Source organism: Brachyhypopomus gauderio, chromosome 12 (assembly GCF_052324685.1).
Source record: "Brachyhypopomus gauderio isolate BG-103 chromosome 12, BGAUD_0.2, whole genome shotgun sequence".
Lineage (NCBI taxonomy): Eukaryota > Metazoa > Chordata > Actinopteri > Gymnotiformes > Hypopomidae > Brachyhypopomus > Brachyhypopomus gauderio.
The window spans coordinates 18,222,290-18,233,407 of NC_135222.1; the positions used below are offsets into that span (position 1 = coordinate 18,222,290).

General features: G+C 43.1%; 2 protein-coding genes and 1 non-coding gene across 3 annotated transcripts in view; 1 reads left to right on the forward strand and 2 right to left on the reverse strand.

The window, feature by feature from the left end:
* Positions 1-5,659, reverse strand: part of adamts7 (a disintegrin-like and metallopeptidase (reprolysin type) with thrombospondin type 1 motif, 7) — a 45,117-nt gene extending 39,458 nt beyond the window's left edge. Inside the window, exons 1-7 of the mRNA XM_077023435.1 lie at positions 5,253-5,659; positions 3,974-4,341; positions 3,608-3,773; positions 3,143-3,330; positions 1,217-1,300; positions 666-790; positions 32-181 (exon numbers count right to left, since the gene is read on the reverse strand). Coding sequence (XP_076879550.1) covers positions 32-181; positions 666-790; positions 1,217-1,300; positions 3,143-3,330; positions 3,608-3,773; positions 3,974-4,341; positions 5,253-5,370 — 1,199 coding nt within the window. The 5' untranslated portion in view covers positions 5,371-5,659. The remainder of the gene's footprint in view (positions 1-31; positions 182-665; positions 791-1,216; positions 1,301-3,142; positions 3,331-3,607; positions 3,774-3,973; positions 4,342-5,252) is intronic.
* Positions 5,660-6,764: 1,105 nt separating this feature from the next.
* rxfp3.3a2 (relaxin family peptide receptor 3.3a2) lies at positions 6,765-8,560 on the forward strand. The gene has a single exon (XM_077024138.1). The coding sequence runs from the start codon at positions 6,813-6,815 to the stop codon at positions 8,049-8,051; it is 1,239 nt and encodes a 412-aa protein (XP_076880253.1). The 5' UTR covers positions 6,765-6,812; the 3' UTR covers positions 8,052-8,560.
* Positions 8,561-9,390: 830 nt separating this feature from the next.
* On the reverse strand, positions 9,391-9,483 carry trnai-uau (transfer RNA isoleucine (anticodon UAU)). Its single transcript is given in 2 exon segments — positions 9,391-9,426; positions 9,446-9,483. It is a non-coding gene; the product is annotated as a tRNA-Ile (tRNA).
* Between the last annotated feature and the right edge of the window lie 1,635 nt (positions 9,484-11,118).

The following is an 11,118-nucleotide window of genomic DNA, read 5'->3' on the forward strand; positions in this document are numbered from 1 at the left end:
GGCGGAGGATGGGCGGGGTGCCATGACTCACTTGTGGCCGAGCTCGTGGGCGATGGTGAAGGCCAGTGGCAGGCCCGTGTCCTCGCTGATGCTGCAACTACGGTGGGGCTGACACATCCCCGCCACGTGGGACAGCCCCAGTGTCTCACACGGCTTGTTGGCAGCGCCGCAGATGTCTTTCCTGTGCCAAACAGAAGCGTCAGTCCCGCTCGCACCAGCTCCTCCAGCGGCGCAGGTCCGGAGGCTCAGGTTGACCTCCCCTGGCACGGACGGGTCCAGCTCCCTCACTGGGACCGCCCTGCACAGGAAGTGGCCACTCTGCCAGGCAGCGGGCTGGATTAATTCCCACCATGCAGGGCGCCCAACACAGGTCTAAGTAACATGGCCAATAGGGCCCATTAATGTTAAACATATTTAAGGCTTGTCCATTATATGTACACACAACACAAACAGACAACGGCATTAGGCAAAGCAGTCTGCATCACTCAACATCAAACAATCCACCCAGATGAATCCTGGGCTGGTTAACTGAAACGGTGGATCGGAATCGCCCCAGCCCTCTTTAAACATTTTTTATTTCTGGTACCGTTCAGAGGAGCGTGGGCCTACAGTGTCTCAGGGGCACTTTTCCTATAATGCGCAATGATAAGCTTTCAAGCAAGTACCTTGTAAGCAGGACAGCCACGTCGTGGTGAACTGGGTGATCATCTCCCTTTGTGTTGATGTTCTTCTGCCATTTACAGAAGCTGCTGAGGCTGTTGTCTGCATGGTGGGTGATCTTCAGATCTTCCTGATTAGATAAGAAAGACGAAATGCAAAAAAAAAAAAACACTTCAGTAATCAAACGAGCATGAACAAAGCAATTCAGAGAGACATGCTTCTGTTCGTAGGTTGACAGAAATAATTACTAGCTACATGAAAGAACGGCTGAATGATAGAATTTGCATATATTTTGTGAATCCCACTGTTCAAGAAAGAACAAGAGACACTAATGTCATATGTAAATCTATACAATATATTTTGCCAATTTATTATAAAGAAGATTAAAAAACAAAGAAAAGTTATGTATAACTGCAATTGTATTTACTTATTTATTGAATACATTTATTTCCTGAATACATTTTTAGTTTCTTTTAGTTTGGGATGCTGTCCATTACAGACACTCTGATTCACACAATCCCATGATCCAGACACAGGGTCTTTCTGCCTAACTCACCTCATCCTGTTCCAGCAGAATGAGACGCACAACAACAATGTTGATCGCATTTCCAATGCTGGCATCCCGAAATAAACCTGCGACCTGTACAAACAGTAGAGTATCACTCCACTCTGTAGGGTTTGGGCAAAGGTGAAAGTTCATGAATATGAACATCCTAGTGTGTTAATTAGACTGTCACCACATAGAAAATTTAAAAGCTACAACAGACTACAGAGGTAAAAGGCCATAAATAATGCATGATAATAACTTATCAATACAATTGAGTACACAGACTGGCATTCTCTCTGCACATTGCATCTCTCTTTCTGTGTGCCACATAGTCCTCTTTGAAGTTTGGGACATGTGGCACAACTCTGCACCATGTGCTGCAGGTGACAATCACAAGTGTGTGAAAACAACAATAGTAGGTTGGATGTCTCCACAATTTCTAAACTATAATTCCATCTACACTGGGAAACACAAAGATATTAAGGTGCATTACATTGAAAAACAACCTTCAGCGAGAAACTCTTATAAAGCTTGGCTTAGTCTATGGGACATCCCATCATCAACACTGGCTGGAACAGTTCAATATCAGCAACGGTTAAGAGGCTCTGGCACCGCTTGACAGCAGGAGGCCACTGAAGTAATGGCAGCCATGAAAACTGGTGAGTTTTCTGAAAGTCCACACAGTTATCATAACTGTTTTGGGAAATGGTCATTATAATTCATGCTCCACTGACACTGCAGGTGGTAAATAATAAGGTTTACCACCTTATTAAGGTTGGTGTGATATTGCTGCATTTCAAAGATCTGCCTGTAAAAACCAGGGAAAAGCATTCATACTTATTTGACACCATTAAAACAATTCCTAAATGTAGGCCTACTGTCTTGGCAGAATTCCTGGGAATGATTAGGAATTTTATGCAGTGATTTTGTCTGCATGATTTAGCCATACGCATTCTCTTTGCACAATATATAATGGCTCTCATTCATTCAGTTATATGCTTGTCTCCAAGTGGTTTCCAGGCTGCAAAAGAACAGGGCTTTCTGTCTAAAAGGATAAAACACATAGCTGAGCAAACAGCACAGAAAATACCAAAAAGGCATTGACTCATTCACGGGTCAGCCTCTCCTACCTGGCAGAAACACCGTGTTTTGTGAAAGGTCAAGGGTTCAACCCCATGGATAACACGTTGCACCGGGAGAAAACTCACCAAATCACATGTTTCCACATTGAAGAACTTGCTGTCACACCAGACACACCCTAATGGAGGTGAGTGTTCTAACATAAAAAAGATGAAGAGACACCACAGGCATCCAGAAAAGGGGGGAGAGATCACTAAAAAAAATACTGTTTCAGAGAAACAGATAGCGGACTGTTTCCTCTTTAATTTAAATCCAGCCAAGTGTCTCTAATGGAAATCTTTTTATCCCCACATGTTTTTTTTTTCTTCACATGCCCTTCAGTAGCAGCCGCTGGGCACGGCCAAAGACACAACTAGGGGGTGTCTGTTGGAAAATGTGCCTAAGAGTCTGCAGCTGTATTACAGCGAGGTCAGCTGACTTGGGCCGGGCCCAACAGAAGAACGCCTGCCCAGAAGCGTTCGGCAGTCTTGGAGGGAGAAGAGCACTCAGGCTAAGGCCTGGGAGAGGAGGAAAGGAAACAATAGGAAGTTGAAATAATACACCACGGCAGACGAAGGAGTGTGAACATGGAAATCTGCAGAAGAGAAACATACTGGAAAACCCATGTAGAGAAAAAGAGGTTTATATTGGAGAACAACGTGTCTGTGGTCCTATGCAATTAAGTCCAAGAAGAACCGTCCCTCAAGTTTAGGATGTCATTCCAATCCTTCTCCACTGGATCAAGATCATGTATGTTAACTACGTTAAACACAAGGGTGTGGGGCGGGCACAGAGACGCAACAGTGTCATACTCACAATGTTCATGACCGCCAGAACGTAGGTCTCCACGCCGCTCCTACCGTGGTACTCCACCATCTTTGGGTCGGCCACCACCAGGGTCTCCACCCACTTCTCCCTGCTGATGGAGCGCTGTCTCCGGCGATGCTGCCGTCTCTCCCAGCGCTGTCGCTGCCTCTCGCCGTGAGACACGCCTCCCTGAGACTCTGAGACAGCAACCACCTCACTCACCGTGCTGACTCACTCGGATTCTCATAAGGTGCCGTATGCCTGATCAATTTGACAGTTCTAGTCCAACAAGCATTTTTTTACATGAAAATGTAAAAAAAAAAAAAAAAAAGTAAATGTGCCATATTTGTCAATTGTGAAATTGTCGAGCGGTGGGCAGTCCTAGCCTGGCGCTCGGGGAGCAGCTGGGGTTAAATATTAATACTAGTATTAGCATTATATATATAATTCATACATATACATAAGGACTTTCACCTCTGGTGCCACAGGTACCATTGGACGGGTCTTCGTTAAACAAAGCTCGCTCCAGCGGGGAATTGTATCGTTTGTAGATGACATGAGCCTGCGATTCTGCTTCTACGTGAGTCTGCTGAAGGGGCCTGATGAAGAAATCCTCGTCTGAGAGCCGGAACAGTCCTGTCTACAAAGAGCAGGAGATCAGGCTGACCTGATACTAGGGACATTCATTATTTGGACCATGTAAATATGGAGGCGTGGTTTATTACACCTGATTTGAGAATGACATATTTGGAGCATATATGAGCAAATGGTGAACAAATGTAACCACTGCAGCAGTGGGTCATAGCCAACGTATCATATCTGAGATGGCTCACTACTCACCAGGCCACTGCAGGTGCTCACGGCGGCCCGACCCGCCACAGCCGAGCCGCTCCGTACCTCCCCGAGGAAGTGGCACAGGGAGTGGGGGTGTGCGTGGAGCGCGGACGGCAGACCGCCGGAACGGCGCTCCACGAGGAAGCCTGAGGATAGCAGGTGAGGGTTCAGGGTCAGATTGAGGAGCAGATCCCGAGCACCGTAGCGGAGGGAGTAGAAGACCCGCGAGCTGCTTGCTCCGCCCCCCTCCTCCGCGTGCCCCCGCCGGACACGGCTCACGCGGTGCGGCACGAGGTTGGAGACAAAGCGCCCGGCAGAATCCACTCGCTGAGGATAAACGACCTCGTACTGCCCAAGGCCTTCAGGAGAGACACCTGCAACAGAAACCAACAGTGTGAAGTCTTATTCGCATACAGCCTGACTGGAACTGCTTAAATTACAAGAGATAATTCAGAATTAGAGGAATATAAACATTCAGAATTGGAGGAATATAATTCAGAATTAGAGGAATATAAACATTTAAACATTCAGAATTGGAGGAATATCATTCAGAATTGGAGAAATAAACACTGAAATATCACGATATTGGTTTCAAACTAGCGCAAACAAATGAAACCGTGACAACTGAAACTGGGCATATGGAAGACTTGTGTTGATTCATGGTGTTCTCCCCAAACTCAGTCCAAATCTAATGTGTACGATGCATTCTTTCAACCGTGAGTGTTGTTAAGTTCGACCCAGTCAGGACCAGTAGAGGGCAACAGAAGACAAGGAAGAGATCCTTAAACTTGCCGCAGAAACATATGTAACCATGCAGAAAACATAACTATAACTATTTCTTTCAGGAATTAAAAGCAGAATGTATATATATTTCCAACAAATATGTTCAACTGTTTAACTGGTAACGCAAGTCAGACAGTGACTGAAACAATAAAAGAGAATTTAATGAACTGAGCGCGACGGCAAATAACGGCAGGACAGTGGATCTATCAGACGGCCTCCCAAAGCATCACAGAACTGAACACTTGTACTCCCAACACTACATAGCTAAACCTTCCATTTAAACGATCTAGTGTAAATATTAAAATGACTCACATATCGCGAGTCAAATGAGCTGTAGTGCATGTGTCTCATTTACAGTGTCGGTGCAGCGCATTGTTTAAACTGAAGAATTAAGTTTAAATATAGAGTGACAGCAGGAAACGTGTGTGTGGAGAAGCGAGGTCTAAATGTCTCTAGTGCGATCTGCTCGTAACGTAGCCAGACCACCAGACCGCCAACTCACCTGCAAGTTGTTCAAATTCATTTGTTTCTGCACCCTCAAGAAGTCCAGCTGTAAGTAAAACGTAGAGAATAGAAAAGGCTGACCCAACACCCAATCCGCGGTCCAAAGAAATCATCATACTGAAACGAAGCTGGGCTATCTCACTTAGTCCGGCTTGTTGACATATCCAAAGTCATTTCAGATGTTTTTCGCATTGAATCATGTCGTATGATTTAAACGACCCCATGACTCGTGTAAATCCATCATGCAAAAGCACGCAGGATGCTTTAATATTGCGCTAAAGGTTTCAAGTGTCATCGGAGCGAGCCATCGCATGGAGTCTGCCCAGGCTTTCGGCGGTGGGCCCCGCAGGAGCTGATGAACACCCGACTGGACGCGGTGTTTCCAAGGGCGCTGCGCTCAGCTCGGGACAAAACTTTGTTCAACAAATGAAACTTTGCACAAGTTCCGCCTCTTGGCGAGCGCCAGTGGGAGGACCGAGGTCTTGTCGCACGGTCCAAGGAACAAAGAAGGCGAACTGACTATCTTATCCTTCTTCATAGGAAGCCATGCATCTGCTATAAAATAGGTTGATATACCATCGTAATTAAAGAAGCTTTTTATTGCTCCATTTTTTACTTATTACATAATATTCATTTTATACAGACTTAATATTTTGCAATGTATTCACTGTCAGACTTTTCTGTCTTGTTTGTTTGTTTGTTTGCTTTTAGTGACTGGCTCTCGGTGAATCTTAACATTGTGGGCTAAAACGTGAAACTATAAGAAATGTCTTATGTTCCAGTTCTTAATAGTTAATTAAACATGAGTAACAACCAATTAATGATAATGACCTTCAAACGGGTGTTTTTTTGTATTTTATAAAGCATTTTGCGTTTCGTTTTTTAAATATAATTCTTCCGTTTATTACACTTATTTTCCATTTTTACAGTTATTTCCCCTGCTTCCGCCCTCAGATTATTTACAAACAGATAATGTGTGTTGCGAAAAAACGTCGAGCATGTCTCCATTTGAACTTGAGTCTTATTTTGAGGGTCAAAAACCTCTTTTTGCGCAATAGAGTCGTATGGAAATTTTAAATGAGTAGACGCTGAAATAAAAAAAAACCCTGATTGCGGATGGATACGTCCTTCTACACACGCATAAACACATTAGGCATAATGGATAGGCTTGGATCTTGGATCGTTTCCTGAAAACCCATCATCTATGTGTTCAGCTCCTGCCTCCTCTAGTGGACACAAATATGCAATGCTTAGACCTGTATTTAAACGGGGTCTATAATCTTGGTGTGTTACCCAAGAAAGGCGATGTTTTTCCACGGGGGAATAGTCAGGCTTATTTGTCTCTTAATGTTGTTATCCTGGATAAATAATTATAGTACAAATGTAAGATTGTAGTAGAAATCTAACTTATTCACTGATTGGAGATGAGGGGATGTCAATCACGACCCAGTCCTTATTCTTCTGAGGCGGGAGCCGTGTGCGCTCCTCGTATAAAGCCAGGTCGCTCAGGTATGTGCGGTTCTAAACACTAAACGGTTCCGAGTGAACAGCTGAAGTTATGAGATCGTCCTTCGTTATGCACGCGTTAGACACACCGGTGCCGCTAAAAGCCCCGGACGTGGCGCTTTTGTCACAGAGGATGGCAGAAGGTCTTAACCAAAGCGGATGGGGGGCATTTAACCGAAGTATAACAGACCAGCAAAAGTTTAGCAGTCTGGAGGATATTGATGTGAGCGCCGACGGAAGCTTAATATTGAGGATAATAATTTCAGTAGTTTACTCCGCGGTGTGCTCTGTGGGTCTGGTGGGAAACCTGTTGGTGTTTTTTCTTATGAAAATAAGACAAGGAAGAAAAAAATCGACGATTAATGTTTTTGTGGTCAATTTAGCTGTTACCGATTTCCAGTTTGTCCTCACTTTGCCCTTCTGGGCGGTGGACACAGCGATGGACTTCAGCTGGCCGTTTGGGAACGCAATGTGCAAAATCATTTTATCGGTTACTGTGATGAACATGTACGCCAGCGTGTTTTTTCTGATGGCTATGAGTATCACCCGGTACTGGTCGGTGGCGTCTAGTTTGAAGGACCGTACCCGGCAGCGGTTCGGCTCGGTGAAATGGGTTTGTGCAGTTTTATGGGTCTTGGCTACTTTTGCCACGGCACCCACTTCGGTTTTCTCTACTGTGACAGTTGTTGCAGGCGAAAAACTATGTCTGCTGAGATTTCCGGATGGCCATCACTGGCTCGCACTCTATCATCTGCAGAAAATCCTAGTTGCTTTTATTTTGCCGATGATTATACTTTTAATCTGCAATTTGCTTCTGTTGCGGTTTATTCGCCGGAGGACGATGTCCAACAAGCGTCCACGGAGGCGATCTAGAGTCACTAAATCGGTGACAGTGGTCGTTCTTTCCTTCTTCATATGCTGGATGCCAAATCACGCCATCACTCTGTGGGGCGTCCTTGTGAAATTCAACGTTGTACATTGGGACAAAACTTATTATATGGTCCACACTTACATTTTTCCACTGACCGTTTGTCTTGCTCACGCCAATAGTTGTCTGAACCCAGTACTGTATTGTTTAATGCGACGAGAGTTTAGGAAGGTACTGAAGAATATGTTCTGGACATGTTCCTCACCTGTTATCTCAAAGACTTGTAAACTGCCGTCGTACGGAGGCGTCGTCAACCAAGACAGAGAAGTCGCAAATCTCGAGATCCAATTAAACGTGATTGATACCGACTGCTGCCAAATATCCAGTCAACATCCGAAAATGATGGCTCCAATAATGTCCTAACGATGTGTACTCTGCCAGAAACGCGTCAGTTTCGAAGACTTTATTTCTGAATTCTGTGCAACAGATGCGGATACGTGCTTTACCGTATATTTTAGCGCAAATGTGGATTATACGTCGTTTTCTTTGAAAAAGGAGTTTCTTGGTAATGATTGTAATTACAAATGCGTTTAGATTGTATTTTTTTATTTATTTCAGGGTAATGTATGTCTTCAGTAACACAAGTAAGTTATTGTAGTAAATTCTTTGTGGATGGGCGTGCAAATACACAAAGCAAACAAAATGTTAGCGTTATAGTAGTGCGTTGGAATTCGCCTCATAACCGAACACTGAAATTATGTTATAAATGTGTGCTTTTGTGTGTGGGACTTAAAATGCCAGATAAGTTAACACAGTTTAGCTTGAATAAGGAGCAACAGGAGACAAATATTTGTTTTTTAAATATGTAGTTCTTTTTATTGCTATATTCACACCCACGGAGCCAAAACGAAACTATTTTGTCAAAAAATATGAAAACAATATATAAAAATACAGGCTTCAGACATATGATCTCATATGATGTCACATATGAGAGACTGGTAATAAAACAGACCTGCTTGAAAAAGTGGGCATGGCTACTTCTTTCTGTCTCTGCAAAGCCATTAAGTTTCTTATGCCTTTTGCCTATTTTAAGTGATGGGATATGAAAGAACCATAAACCTTGTTAAATGTCTTTTTTAATGTCTAATTAAATGTCCAAAAACTGCACAGCTGGTTTCTGCTTTAGGATTTAACTTGAAATATTGCCTCTTATGGGAAGGCATATTTTACATCAAGCGTTACTTTACTGCCTTCACTTATGATTCATATCTGAATGAATAATGCTTCCCTCACTCAACACTTCATGTTTTGCATTATTATTCCAAATCCTCCTGAAGTTCTGGTGTGAAATACATTTTGAGAAGAAACATGTGGAGCTTCCACTGTATTCACAGCCTCGTCGTCAAGCAGAGGAAAAAGCGAATCATTTTTGTTTTCAGTCTCAGTACAAAGCTGATAACTCTCTTAAAGTCTCTATTCTGGGTGAGGTTCCAAACATTATCACCTCAGCATGGCACAGTTGATTAGTGTGCGGTACTTATAAAGCTACAAACATAGACTGATATAAAGGGCTTGGGGAGCACCAGAAATGTAAAGTTGGAAGAATGTGCACAAAATCTTTATAAAGTTTACTTCAATTAACACACTCTAGTGGGCTCTCCTGGTAATTGAGACTAGGACTGACCACCTCAGATCTATATAGTACCAGGAACTCAAACAATTGTAGCCACATTATACTGTAACATTGGTCTCTCAAAATCTCTGCTCCAGGTGAGGCTCAAACTCACAACCTTGGCATGGATTCTCTAGTACTGCTTTATAAGTACCACGTGCTAACCGATTGCACAACTGGAGCACATAGACAAAGCTCTTTTTGTTGTGGTGTGTTATATTCATTTAGCTAAATTGAACTAGACTTTGGAGGATCAATGGGAAGAAGATCTGACTAACATTCATTCGAATGCATCCCAGAGGTGTTCAGTAGGGCTGCTATATTGTCCCTCCAATACATCTACATGCCTCCAACACCCAAGCTCACTCACTGATCTTGAATTCTAAGCTCCAGGTGAGGCTGGAACTCACCTCAGCCTGACTTCTTCTGTACTGTTTGTACTGTGTACTGACTGATTCCATTCCAAGTCTAGCCATTTAGCCAAAAGTATAGCCACATATTCACCATTGAGCTGAATCAACACTGGTCTGATTGTATCATATCACCTAAACCTTACATGATTATGACATGGCAAAATCAATGGGTGCCAGTCACTCATGATCTTGTAGTGTGAGTTATACTCAATTAGATAAATCCAATTAGATTTTGGAATATCAATGGGAATTTGTGAGGTCTGGAATTAAGGTGGCGCATGAAGATTTGGCTAACAATCAAAATTCAAATCCCCATTGATATGCAGTGGGGTTTGTATATTATTCATCCAAAACATCTGCATCTCTCCAGTACCCAAGGTCAGTGAAAACATCCATGGTTGTTTAGTTCATTCTTAATTGCAGACCTCACAAATTCCCATTAATACTCCAAAATCTAATATTCAGTTATCAATGTGAACATATTCTTTATGTTCCCACCTGATTTTGGGGTATTGTTTGGAATACGCAACGTGCTCCAGTGATGCAGTCAGTTAGCATGCGGTACTTATAAAGCAGTACTAGTTAAGCCATGCTGAGGTTGTGAGTTCAATCCTCACCTTGAGCAGAACTTTTGTGAGAACAATGTTACCTTGCAGAATGTGACCAGAGCTGTTCGAGTCCCTTGTACTATATTCATAGATCTAACATGGTCAGGAGTGCTAGTCTCAATTACCAGCAGAGCACACAGTGTGTATTTTCACGAGACACACTCCAGTGTCTCATCAAAAGAGTAGCAGGGCTTCCTGAAGAGTCTCAGGCAAACTTCCCCAAATAGACTCTTTAGGGGACTCTCTAGCCCTCAAGTTATCATTCTATGATAACTCCACTCTTAAAGTCTCTGTGCTAGGTGAGGTTCCAAACCTCAACAAGGCTGTAAACATACTGCTGACTCATTCTGGTGCAAGATTATATGTTTGGAATAACAAATATAGAGGGATAGAAAGGGCTTGAAGAGTGACCAAAGTCTTTAGGAAACGCTCCTAGACTCGTGGTGAAGCACTGGAGTTTGTCTTGTGAATTAATACACTCTACTGGGCTCTCCTGGTAATTGATACTATGACTGACCAATTATAGCCAGAAACTCAGACCCACATTCAGCATAATTATCCAGTGAGATTGTTGTCTCAAAATCTCGGCTAGAGGTGAGACTCAAACTCACAATCTGAGCATGATTTCACTACGATACCTTTATACAGACCACAGGCTAACTGATTGGACCACTGGAGGACATGAGCATTGAGTTTGCACATGAAGATCTGGCTGACAATCAACATTACCATCGTGAGCACAAGAAACAAGCAATCTCAATTATTTGGACAGTGTCCACATTCTTTTGATCTTTTTG